At 42.8% G+C, this 14,027-nt stretch overlaps 1 protein-coding gene across 1 annotated transcript in view; it reads right to left on the bottom strand.

Annotated features, from left to right (window-relative positions):
* LOC109892862 (junctional adhesion molecule C-like) overlaps window positions 1–5,253 on the bottom strand; it is a 54,725-nt gene extending 49,472 nt beyond the window's left edge. The window contains exon 1 of the mRNA XM_020485704.2: window positions 5,142–5,253. Coding sequence (XP_020341293.1) covers window positions 5,142–5,226 — 85 coding nt within the window. The 5' untranslated portion in view covers window positions 5,227–5,253. The remainder of the gene's footprint in view (window positions 1–5,141) is intronic.
* Window positions 5,254–14,027: the final 8,774 nt, after the last annotated feature.

Genomic DNA, 14,027 nt, shown 5'->3' with positions numbered 1-14,027 from the left:
AATCTAATTGTATTTGTCACATGCTTGCTTCGTAAACAACAGGTGTAGAATAACAGTGAAATGCTTACTTACAGGCTCTTCCCAATAATAAAAGAGAGACATTTTCAAAAAAATTATAGAAAGAGAATAATATGAGGAATAAATACACAATGAGAAACAATAACTTGGCTATATACACAGGTACCAGTACCGAGTCGATGTGCAGGGGTACGAGGTAATTGAAGTAGATATGTACATATAGGTAGGGATAAAGTGACTAGGCAACAGGATAGATAATAAACAGTAGCAGCAGCGTATGAGTCAAAAGGGGGGGGGGGGTCCATGCAGATTGTCCGGGTAGCTATTTGGTTAACTATTTAGTAGTATTACGGCTTGGCGCTAGAAGCTGTTCAGGGTCCTGTTGGTTCCAGATTTGATGGATTTGTACCACTTGCTTTGCAGTAGCAAGAGATCAGTCTATGACTTGGGTGGCTGGAGTATTTAACATTTTTTAGGGCCTTCATCTGACACCACCTGGTATAGAGGTCCTGAATGGCAGGGAGTTCGGACCCAGTGATGTACTGGGCTGTACACACCACCCTCTGTAGCGCCTTGCGGTAGGATGCCAAGCAGTTGCCGTACCAAGCGGTGATGCAGCCAGTCAAGATGCTCTCAAAGGTGCAGCTGTTGAACTTTTTGAGGATCTTAGGTCCCATGTCGTGCCTTCTTCACGACTGTGTTGGTGTGTGTGGACCATGTTAATTCCTTAGGGATGTGGACACCGAGGAACTTGAAGCTCTCAACCTGCTCCACTACAGTCCTGTTGATGTGGATGGGGAGCATGCTCGGCCCGCCGTTTCCTGTAGTCCACGATCAGCTCTTTTGTCTTGCTGACGTTGTTGTTGAGTGGGAGAGGTATTGTAATTCTCTGTACATTAGAATGTCCCCCCCCCCCTCCGTATGCTTTTGATTCAGAATGCCATATGTGCTAACATACGGCGTCTGAGGTTTGGGAGGGACGCCACAGATATTTCTGGTCACCCATGCATTCACACCAAACACCTCCACCCACTCCTGCTCAGCTGTTTCAGGCCATTCCAGTGTAGGAGGTATTTGCTGCGCTGCCTTTTATCCCACGCATAGACCTTTGTAGCGCAGTTATCATCTTGTTGTTGTCCATGGATTAGCTTCAACTTGAGTATAACTTCTAAATGCTGAAATTAATCTGCATGTTTCGTGCACATCACATAATTCAAAATTACATTTCAGATTGTTGTCAAAACCTAACCCAAGAATAGGTCAACTGTAAACCGCTTTACATGCAAAATAGAAATGTAGGCTAGAGCTGCAAGCCTTATTACAGGAAATGGATACCGTGCTAGTTTAAATGGACAGTGGGTCTACCATTCTCACACAACCTCTGTCTGTTGGGAATAACTCTTAACTTTTTAAACAAATGAGTGCTGAGTGGGCAGCAACTCCTCTCAGAGCGTGCTATTCCCTTTTTCCCTGCCATTTACTGTCTTTCCACTAAAATATCAAGCTGGATGTGACTCGCCGGGAAGGGTCCAGCATGCCATTTAAGGAGTGCTCCAAACATTTGCTCACAAGCTGTGGGTGGGAGGGGAAGCACCTGATAACAAGCAACCTCCTGGGGGAAGAACTAACTGCACTTTCCCTGGGGCTCACTAACTCCTGCCTACCCCAGTAATGTCACACATTTCAGACAATGAAGAAAGCACCTGTCATCTGGCACTTGTTTAAATGGATGCTTGTAGTGCTTAAAGTCGTCAGCATGCTTCAGTTCGGGTGGCGCCTAGCCGGGCTCAGCTAGCAGAACCGAACGGGTGCGCTCGCATACTCCCTTAAAATACCATCGCTTGAAAAGAAAAAAAGCAGCAATAGTACTGTTTGTCAATTTTGAGACGCCGTAGCCAGTATACATTTTCTCACAATAGTCTGAATTAATCTAAGATAAAATGAATGACAGATTTCTTGAGTTAATGGTTTTGAAGAGATCTAAGGGCTCCCGAGTGGCGCAGTGGTCTAAGACACTGCATCTCACTGCAGTATCTGGTTCGAATCCAGGCTGCATCACATCCGGCTGTGATTGGGAGTCCCATAGGGCGGCGAACAATTTGCCCAGCGTCGTCCGGGTTTGGCAGGAGTAGGTCTTCGTTGTAAAGAAGAATTTGTTCTTAACTGATTTGCCTGGTTAAATTAAAAAAATTGTAGTGCAATTTTGCATTTGACTAGGATGTCTGGTGCAGTATTTCTCAAGTGAAAAAATGTGCATAAGGACGTCGTCTCTCGTTGAATGACAACAGGCACTTCATTGAATAATCCCTACTTTTGACCAATCACCGGCGAGGGGGGACGGAGACTTTGGCTACCATCTTCGGTTTTACTTCGGCTACTGTCTTCGGTTTGCCTCGAGAAAAAATGTTGTGTGCCTAAACAGCCGAAAAAAAACATTGCCAAAGTCCAAAACATCACAAAATGTCATCATAGTATACGCACAAACTGTTCCAAACTGTTTTGGCTGGAAAGCACTCGGACGCCTTAATTCAATACTTACATTATCTCCTCAAATAAGGGACTTCTCTTCTCACCCAAAGAGGCATAAGGCTTAAGCAGACTTTCTGTGAGCTGCCATAGAGCAAAAAAAGAACTAGACCAGAGTCAATCATTTCAGTTGGCCAAGCCTCCACGAGTAGCCACTTATTTGCTAAAAGGTCATTTATCAAGTCTGAAATAACATTTGCCACAACCATGCTTTTAAGAAATACATGGTAGATTGTAATGCATGTTTCTTTCACATTTATTCAGACTGGAAACATGTTTTATTGCAATCAATGTACAAACTTGCATTTTAGAAAACGATAATTTTCGAACTTCAAATAGGAGTGACTGGACCTAATAGGTTGTTTTGCCCAGGCGCTTTTTCCTATCAAGGAAAGATCAACGTTTATATTGGCTTGGCACTTTTCCACTTAGAGCATTGTTCAGCTCCCACATATCTTGGCACTTCTAAGTATTGGCAGGAGTACTCAGGCAAAATGCGTTCCTGAGTGCTTACACCTTTCTTAGGAAATTTGATGTAAAACAACTTATGTAAATCCAACAGTGAAATATCAGCCTGTTCTCTAAGATCTGTGATGGATACATACACAATAGCTACATTTCTTATAACTATTCAAAATATATATAAACATGACATGAGATCAAAACAGTTATTTGACAATGAACAAACAAGCCAATGATGAGTTAGCCTAAAACAAATTAAAGAATATGCATAGCAAGAGATCTAATTAATTTTAGATTCAAGCAACAAAAATCAATTAAAAAGTGTTTAAATGTACAAAGCTGATTAAAGTTGTTTTCCTCAGAAATGTTTAATTATGTTTTTCTTTCAGAACTATAGTTGTGGTAAACAGTATTTCCAACAACAATCAGGGTCAACCAGGTCTTACTATATAGCCTACAGACAATAACAACTGGATAAGCTGTAAAATAATACACCACTAAATCACACTAAAACAGATTGTCAGTAGGCCTAAATCCAGAGCAACAGAAAAAGACATCAGCAACATATTAGGAAGCAGCCTTCTTGCTATTCCTAATTAAATCCACATAGAATTAAGCCAATCCACACACTTGGATGATCAGAGGGGTTGAAGGCACAATGAGGTCTGCCCCCCCCCCCCCCCCCCCCCCCCCCCCTTTCTTGTGTGTGTCTGTCATCATGAAGGGTTCAACCAGGCTTAAAGAACACCAGGAAAACAGTTAAGTCAAGCCCTTGCTCAATCAAAGCAAATGAGCACCACCAGTCTATCACATGTGGTGCTGTTTAATAGCATCCTGCTATGATCTAGTCTTATTTATTGTGTATGCGAGTAGCCTTACCTTAGTTATCATTAACTTTTGTGATTATACTTCTCATTACAATACACACAATATCAATTTGACATAGGCTATACTATAACACCTGCTACAGGCTATTAGGAGCCATTTGGGAACAATTCTAAATATTCTGGTTAAATTTTTTCTTAATCTGAGTTCTATTTTGTTTCATTAAGCATCAATGACAACAGTTGTGAAAGTTGATACAAACATAATTCTAAAATGTCAACATAATGATTAAACGTTCTTTCCGAGGAGGATCTGACCATGCATGAGCTGTCTAAAACACGTGGGAACACTTTTCCGGAACAAATTGCATCATACCCTTTCAGAAACATAGCCCAATCAAAACATGAAAAAACGCCACAATTTGGCCAGGTGCAGAGACAAATCGCTTGATCTGAGATGGCTAATAAAAAGTTACAAATCAACGTTTTAGAACCGATCTTCAATGAGTTCTCAACGCTTGCAAAGCGCGCTGCATGCTGCTTTCAGGCAGGCTCCTCCCGCGGACTGTCTTTATTCCCGAATGGGAAAAACGCTATCTCGCATCACTGAATATTGCCAGTCTGAACTTTTATCAACCACAATTCAAACACGTTAAAAAAAACGTTTGAGAAAACCTATGTTACTATCAAATACGTATTTATTCAACACAATAACACATTTAGAGTTGAATTGATAGTTGACAACTTTTGAAAGTAAGACGGACAAAAGGGACTCGACTCATCCCGTTGAAACAACACGCCTCTAAAATAATTTATACATTTTATATCTTCTTGCTATTTCATAATGTAAAGTTTGTAGCAAATAAACATGCGCTGTCGATAACTAACTGTATGTAGAGCAGTTTGCGGGGCTTTCTATCTCTGAAGAGTTCGAGAAGCTAGACATGCCTCCAAATGCCATACAAATAACGGTGCACTGTCAGGCTCGCGACGGATCAAACATTCCAACGCTTGAGCCTCGTGCGTTACCAAACGATTTCCTACTTCTGGTCTTCGATTGCTTCCTTTATACATTAATATATCTCCATTTAATCAGAACATCATCCGTGAATAACACGATAGCTGGTTGACTATAGCTAGTTTTCTGAGTTTAGTTAGGTCAGGAAGAATCACTTAGGTTATATCCTAACGCAGATCACATTGTAGCTCGAAAATGTCAAAGTAGCTAATTCCGAATAACAATAGCGAATGTCACGTCCAGAATGTATCTGAGCTAGGGAAATCAAGCGTGGTCCTCATGCATTTACTTACAGTGAGTTGAGAGGAGGACCAGAATGCAAGCCAGACGTGTTAACGCCATCTTGGAGTCGATGCAATGTTCAGTTTGGCCGTACATGCGCAAAGTTAAGAGCTTTTCAGTGGATGGAGAGAGGAGGACTGGCCGGGGAGAGAGAGGCGGGGGTGAATCAGGTTTCGGTGAATCAGGTTTCCATGGCTACCAAAAGCATCACTCACACAGTCAAGAATTAATGGTTGACAATACGTGGAGGACCATACGTTTTACAACGGTGGAAGCTGTGATTGAAGACTACTGTATTAGGCTACCCATTCTACCCATTCTATTATATCAGACAAACTCTGCTGTGAGATTAAGTTAAGATACAAATTACAAATGGATGATAAAAATTTTAAAAACAATAGGCATCCTTCCTAAAACAAATGACTTTGAGATGTTGTGTTGACTATTCATGTTGTGTAGAGTAAACACGGGATTAATGTGCATTGATTGGAGGCTCTTTTTACTGGCCTAATCTTGTCAGTGGTAACGGCTCTTAAATAGGACCCCACAACTGTATCATCAAGCAAATCGTGATTGAAGGAATCTGCTACTTATCCTAGTCAATCTCAATTGAGGTTGCATGCAATCACTATTGCTTTTAGATAGCTCAGCCAACCATTGGAATAGTGTCTGCTAGAAAGTATTTGATTGGATGTGTGTGGATTGCGTGAATGTGTGTGCATGTGCGTGCGTGCTTGTGTGTGTGTGCATGCTTGTGTGTGTGTTGGTGTGTGGACTAGGAAACATTGTCTGGATTGTGGTGTAAACACCTTAAGTATGATTTTTATTCACACTCATTTAGGTGCCTCAAATATATTGCTTGCAATTTTATTGCGACAATATCAGATTAAATGTGTGTTGCTTTGATGAACTGGAGGGTATAAAAACTATTAATTGCATTTTCGGGTTGTCAGGGTGGCTTCCCCCTAATGAGTTCGTATGGTTTTTAAATATCAGACCATGTAAGTACTAGGTAGTAATACAGACAATGGAACAGTACTGGTCATTTTACTAGTAGTTTAATGTGTTCCATGTTGTCAAGGTCCACTCTGAATAACGCTCAAATGTAAAATGCATTCCCAATATTGTAACGATTCTCGTCCTCCTCTTTTGAGGAGGAGTAGTAAGATGGATCGGAGGACCAATGCGCAGCGTGGTAAATGTCCATATTGTATTTATTATATGAATACAAAACAAAAACAACGAGAACGAAACAAAACAGTCCTGAACGGTGAAATACAAAACACCAGAACAGAAAATAATCACCCACGAAACACTGGTGGGAAAAGGCTACCGAAGTATGATTCTCAATCAGAGACAACTAACGACACCTGCCTCTGATTGAAAACCATACCAGGCCAAACGCAAAATACAACATAGAAAAACAAACATAGACTGCCCACCCCAACTCACGCCCTGACCATACGACAACAAAGACAAAACAAAGGAACTAAGGTCAGAACGTGACAGTACCCCCCCCCCCCCCCCCCCCCAAAGGTGCGGACTCCGGACCCAAAACCTGAACCTATGCTGAACCTATAGGGGAGAGTCTGGGTGGGCGTCTGTCCACAGTGGCGGCTCTGGCACGGGACGTGGATCCCACTTCACCATAGTTTTTCTCAGTCTCTTTTATCCGCCTCCGTGGCCTCTTAAAAATGACGACCCTTGCCGCCGACCTCTGACTGGGGACCCTATCCCCAGGTCCCGAATGGACGGGAGATTCCGACAGCACCGGACGGACGGGAGACTCCGGCAGCTCCGGAGTGAAGGGCGATTCTGGCAGCACCGGCGTGACGGACGGCTCTGGCAGCTCCTGGCTGACTGACGTCTCTGGCAGCTCCTGGCTGACTGGCGTCTCTGGCAGCTCCTGGCTGACTGCCGGCTCTGGCAGCTCCTGGCTGACGGGCGGCTCAGGCAGCTCAGGACAGACGGGCGGCTCTGGCAGCTTAGGACAGACGGGCGGCTCTGGCAGCTCAGGACAGACGGGCGGCTCTGGCAGCTCAGGACAGACGGGCGGCTCTGGCAGCTCAGGACAGACGGGCGGCTCTGGCAGCTCAGGACAGACGGGCGGCTCTGGCAGCTCAGGACAGACGGGCGGCTCTGGCAGCTCAGGACAGACGGGCGGCTCTGGCATCTCAGGACAGACGGGAGACTCTGGCAGCTCAGGACAGACGGGAGACTCTGGCAGCTCAGGACAGATGGGAGACTCTGGCAGCTCAGGACAGACGGGAGACTCTGGCAGCTCAGGACAGACGGGAGACTCTGGCAGCTCAGGACAGACGGGAGACTCTGGTAGTGCTGGGCAGGAGGAAGACTCTGGCAGCACTGGACAGGCGGGAGCACCTGTAGGAAGGAGACGGAGAGACAGCCTGGTGCGGGGGGCTGCCACCGGAGGGCTGGTGCGTGGAGGTGGCACCGGATAGACCGGACCGTGAAGGCGCACTGGAGCTCTCGAGCACCGAGCCTGCCCAACCTTACCTGGTTGAATGCTCCCCGTAGCCAGGCCAGTGCGGCGAGGAGGAAAAGCCTGCACTGGGCTGTGCTGGCGAACCGGGGACACCATGCGTAAGGCTGGTGCCATGTACCCCGGCCTGAGGAGACGCACTGGAGACCAGATGCGCTGAGCCGGCTTCATGGCACCTGGCTCGATGCCCACTCTAGCCCGGCCGATACAAGGCGCTGCTATGTACCGCACTGAGCTATGCACGCGCACCGGGGACACCGTGCGCCTCACAGCATAACACGGTGCCTGCCCGGTCCCTCTCTCCACGGTAAGCACGGGGAGTTGGCAAAGGTCTCCTACCTGACATCGCCACACTCCCCGTGTGCCCCCACCCCAATACATTTTTGGAGCTGCCTCTCGGGCTTCCAGCCGCGCTGCCGTGCTGCCTCCTCATACCGCCTTGGGGTCGGCGATATTCCCCAGCCTGTACCCAGGGTCCTTTGCTGTCCAGTATCTCCTCCCATGTCCAGGAGCCCTGAGATCGCTGCTGCTGCTGCTGCCCGTTACCAAACTGCTTGGTCCTTTGGTGGTGGGTGATTCTGTAACGATTCTTGTAGTAAGAAGGATCGGTGGACCAATGCTCAGCATGGTAAGTGTTCATATTGTATTTATTATATGAACACAAAACAAAAACAACGAGAACTAAACAGTCCTGAATGGTGAAATACAAAACACAGAACAGAAAATAATCACCCATGAAACACTGGTGGGAAAAGGCTACCTGAGTATGATTCTCAATCAGAGACAACTAACGACACCTGCCTCTGATTGAAAACCATACCAGGCCAAACACAAAATACAACATAGAAAAACAAACATAGACTGCCCACCCCAACTCACGCCCTGACCATACTAAAACAAAGACAAAACAAAGGAACTAATGTCAAAACGTGACAAATATGCACCTAATGCACCATGCTTTTTGATGTACAGTGTTGGAAAGTAACCCTTAAATCCCCCTACCCCCATACACACACAAACAATATGTAACAGCTTCTTTTGTTTCCATTGTTTCTCTTATCTTTTGAATAATAGAGGTGCCTTGAGTCATTTAGAGACTTCCTGAATTCTCAGGTTTACTTTCAGCACTTAAGACAACAACATTCTTCGTTGCCATCCACTTTAAGTCCAAGCTTTTGGCTCTGAGCCCATATTGTATTCACGGTCATCATTCTTATCCCTGGGTTCGTCTTTCAGGGCATGTTTTAAGCAGAAGGGACGTATACAGTCAGACTGAAACTTTGACTTGCATGTTTGTTTTTGTTTTTTTACATCTGTATTTTGCCTTGAAGCCCATCTCTCGCAAGTATACAGATTTCTTTTATTTTTATATACTCATGGCTGTTGCTCCAAGTCACTTATGTGGCAGTCAGCAAGGTCAGGGGAATGAGGCGGCTATCTAAGAAGTTCACAATGAATGTCCTCCCATGAAGGTTTAGACGCTTTCTATTTATACTGAACAAGAATATAAACAGAAACATGCAACAATTTCAAAGATTTTACTGATTCACAGTTCATATAAAGAAATCAGTCAATTGAAATAAATTCATTTGGCCCTAATCTATGGATTTCACATTACTGGGAATACAGATATGCATCAGTTGGTCACAGATACTTTAAAGAAAATGGGCCTCACAATGGGCCTCACAATGGGCCTCAGGATCTTGTCACAGTATCTCTGTGCATTCAAATTGTCATTGATAAAATGCAATTGTGTTTGTTGTCCACAGCTTATGCCTGCCCATACCATAACCCCATCACCACTATGGGGCACCCTGTTCACAACGTTGACATCAGCAAACCACTCGCCCAGATGACGCCACACACGTGGTCTGCGGTTGTGAGGCCAGTTGGATGTACTGACAAATTCTCCAAAACAACGTTGGGGGTGGCTTATGATGGAGAAATTAACATTCAATTCTCTGGCAACAGCTCTGGTGGATATTCCTGCAGTCAGCATGCCAATTGCACGCTCCCTCAAAACTTGAGACATCTGTGGTATTTTGTTGTGTGACAAAACTGCGCATTTTAGAGTGGCTTTTTATTGTCCCAAGCACAAGGTACACCTGTGTAATAATGATCATGCTGTTTAATCAGCTTCTTGATATGCCACATTTGTTCAGGTGGATGGAATATATTGGCAAATGAGGAAGGCTCGTTAACAGGGATGTAAACCAATTTGTGAGAAATATGTTTTTTGTGCCTATGGACACTTTCTGAGATCTTTTATTTCAGCTCATAAAACACGGGACCAACACTTTACATGTTGCGTTCATATTTTTTTTCAGTGTACTTTGTTTATATACTGAGTATACAAAACATTTAGAACACCTGCTCTTTCCATGACATAGACTGGCCAGTTGAATCCAGGTGAAAGCTATGATCCCTTATTGCTGTCACTTGATAAAACCGGTTCAATCAGTGTAGGTGAAGGGGAGGAGCCAGGTTAAAGAAGGATTTTCAAGCCTTGAGACAATTGAGACATGGAATTGTGTATGTAGGCCATTCAGACGGTGAATGGGCAAGACAAAATATTGAAGTGCCTTTGAACGAGTTATTGTGGAAGGTGCCAGGCCCACCGGTTTGTGTCAAGAACTGCAACGCTGTAGGGTTTTTCATGCTCAACAGTTTCCCGTGTTTTTCAAGAATGGTCCACCACCCAAAGGACATCCAACCAATTTAACACAAACTTTGGAAAGCATTGGAGTCAACATGGGCCAGCATTCCTGTGGAACGCTTTCGACACCTTGTATAGTCCATGGCCTGACGAATTGAGGCTGTTCTGAGGGCAAAAGGGCCGGGGTGCTACACAATATTAGGAAGGTGTTCCTAATGTTTGGTATACTCTGTGTATCTTCACCATTGATGTTGAAATGTGTAATGCGTCAGGTTAGATTTTACTACTCAGCATTGTTACAGCCATCGTCAGGGATTGTTACATGGATTTATGCATTTCCAACGGCATCTAAGTAATAATACTAGTAATACCCTGATTTAACTTTCATTGTTAATTTGTTTATTTTTCATGGAAGATTCTTTATCAATTAAATGAAGTGGGCAGAGAACAATCCCCTCTTCACATGATTTAAGATATCATTTAATAAATATAATTTGAAATTATCTGTAAATGTAAAAACAAAAAAGCAATACGCACAATAAAACGTTTTGACAAATTGAAAATGTATCTCGGTATGTAATACCTCTGTCTTGTTAGGTTTACAGTGCCTTGCGAAAGTATTCGGCCCCCTTGAACTTTGCGACCTTTTGCCACATTTCAGGCTTCAAACATAAAGATATAAAACTGTATTTTTTTGTGAAGAATCAACAACAAGTGGGACACAATCATGAAGTGGAACGACATTTATTGGATATTTCAAACTTTTTTAACAAATCAAAAACTGAAAAATTGGGCGTGCAAAATTATTCAGCCCCTTTACTTTCAGTGCAGCAAACTCTCTCCAGAAGTTCAGTGAGGATCTCTGAATGATCCAATGTTGACCTAAATGACTAATGATGATAAATACAATCCACCTGTGTGTAATCAAGTCTCCGTATAAATGCACCTGCACTGTGATAGTCTCAGAGGTACGTTAAAAGCGCAGAGAGCATCATGAAGAACAAGGAACACACCAGGCAGGTCCGAGATACTGTTGTGAAGAAGTTTAAAGCCGGATTTGGATACAAAAAGATTTCCCAAGCTTTAAACATCCCAAGGAGCACTGCGCAAGCGATAATATTGATCCACTTCATGATTGTGTCCCACTTGTTGTTGATTCTTCACAAAAAATACAGTTTTATATCTTTATGTTTGAAGCCTGAAATGTGGCAAAAGGTCGCAAAGTTCAAGGGGGCCGAATACTTTCGCAAGGCATGGTGTATATATATGAATAAATAAAAATAATAATAATATTAATACTAGTACATGGACATTAGATTGGCGACCCAACTGCAGTTCAACCGCAACCCAATTGCAGATCCCCCGAGGAGTCGCGACCTTGGCTTTGAATGCCACTGCTGTAGGTGGATGGATAACATCTCTTGTATCATAGTTTGTAAAATCCCTCAAGGCACATGTCAAATGAGCAAATAATTATTTACACCGAGTGTATAAACATTAGGAACACCTTCCTAATATTGAGTTCCACGCCCTATTGCCCTCAGAACAGCCTCAATTCGTCCGGCATGGACTTTACAAGGTGTCAAAAGTGTTCCACAGGGAAGCTGGCCCATGTTGACTCCAATGCTTCCCACAGTTGTGTCAAGTTGGCTGGATGTCCTTTGGATGGTGGACCATTCTTGATACACACAAGAAAATGTTGAGCATGAAAAACCCAGCAGGGTTGCAGTTCTTGACATACACAAACCGTTGCGCCTTGCACCTACTACCATACCCCGTTCAAAGGCACTTAAATATTTTGTCTTGCCCATTCACCCTCTGAATGGCACACATACACAATCCATGTCTCAATTGTCTCAAGGCTTGAAAATCCTTCTTTAACCTGTCTCTTCCCCTTCATCTACACTGACTGAAGTGGATTTAACAGGTGACATCAATAAGCGATAATAGTTTTCACTTGGATTCACCTGGTCAGTCTGTCATGGAAAACGTGTGTGTTCCTAATGTTTTGTACACTCAGTGTACATAATCATTTCAACAGTTCCAGTGTAAAGTAGTTGGTTCGGTGAGTAACCTCGCCTGAGACTCAACATTAGCTCCCAGAAATGACACCTAGACTTAGTAATGGTCGGTTTCGAATAACAAATCCTCAAAGACAGTAGAAGAGGGAAGGAGAAAGGAAAAGTATAATCAAATAAAAAGAGACATATCTGTCCCTTCCAATGATATATATAAACACTGTATTGCTATGTATTGGCCAATGAGAGGCTTTGAAGTCACCGATCAGCCATATTGGCACTCCTCAGAAAAGCAGTCTTCCATAGAAATTAATGGAATTCTACAGTATTTCATTTAAATGTTTCAAGGACATAATTACATATATTTAAGTATTTTGTTGTTGTAGTGGTGATAGTAACATTAGTAATTTCAAAAAATGATACTTTAAGGGAAATGTTTTATGTTTAGCTTACATAATATAATTTAAAAGTATGCACTAAGGTGACTGTAATAGAATAAACGTTACAAAACAAATGTAGACATTTATAAATGCATTTCTATAGCTTCCAAAATATGTTTTACAACAGTGGGGGGAGTACCAAGATGGCGGTGCAGTGGCTTCAAAACAGTGCCCCCTGTAATTAATCTAGTGTGTATATAAATAATATGTCCCCTCGGTCTTGGGGTTCAGCAGCAAAGCCATTAGATTACCCTGCTGATGTGCGAACGTTACAGGCTTTCGTCATTTGAAGCCTTTATCAGAGTCAAGGACGCTCAAAGGAGAAATCTGAAAACCGTCACAACACTCACTACTCAGACGGATCTCCAGTCTCCACAAGGGGCCGTGGAAGCAGGCACGCAATCAGGGCCCAATGTGACAGTTTATTGGTGAAGGGTGGAGACAAGGGTAACAAGTCAGTCAATGTATTTATATCCCCGATGTTTCATGTGTTATATTTAGAATGTGATAGACAGGACAACTGAAAGCTTTTGTCATCCAAATTATCTTCAGGGATCTCGTATAGAAAAACAAGTACACCCAGTATCATACATAACACGTTATGACACGGTCATAACCATGTCATAATATGTCATAACGGCTGACATAACTTATCCTAACCTGTCATAATATGGTCATAACACTGTGATAACACATATATTTACACCTGTTGTAACATATATTGCGTTATTTTATGGCTGGTTATGACTCCTACGTTTATAAAAATATTTTTTTTCCCCGCTAAGAAGTTTAATTTCATTTGAAAGTCTGTTTCTTAAATCATTTGTTGTTGTAATGAATTCTTTACAGTAATTTTTTTTCATCATATTTTACATAACTTGTAGAAAATACTGACATGAAGCATTATGACCATATTGTGTCACTTTACTTGGTCTAAGAAAATACACTTTATGACAATGTCAAGAAGCATTATTACCATCATAATTATAAACTCAGCAAAAAAAAGAAACGTCCCTTTTCAGGACCCTGTCTTTCAAAGATAATTCGTAAAAATCCAAATAACTTCACAGATCTTCATTGCTTAATGAACCATATTTTTTAAATTTTATTTTACCTTTCTTTAACCAGGCAAGTCAGTTAAGAACAAATTCTTATTTTCAATGACAGCCTGGGAACAGTGGGTTAACTGCCTGTTCAGGTGCAGAATGACAGATTTGTACCTTGTCAGCTTGGGGGTTTGAACTTGCAACCTTCCGGTTACTAGTCCAACGCTCTAACCA

This window comes from Oncorhynchus kisutch, linkage group LG6, assembly GCF_002021735.2.
Source record: "Oncorhynchus kisutch isolate 150728-3 linkage group LG6, Okis_V2, whole genome shotgun sequence".
Lineage (NCBI taxonomy): Eukaryota > Metazoa > Chordata > Actinopteri > Salmoniformes > Salmonidae > Oncorhynchus > Oncorhynchus kisutch.
This window is presented reverse-complemented; position numbering and strand designations above follow the sequence as displayed.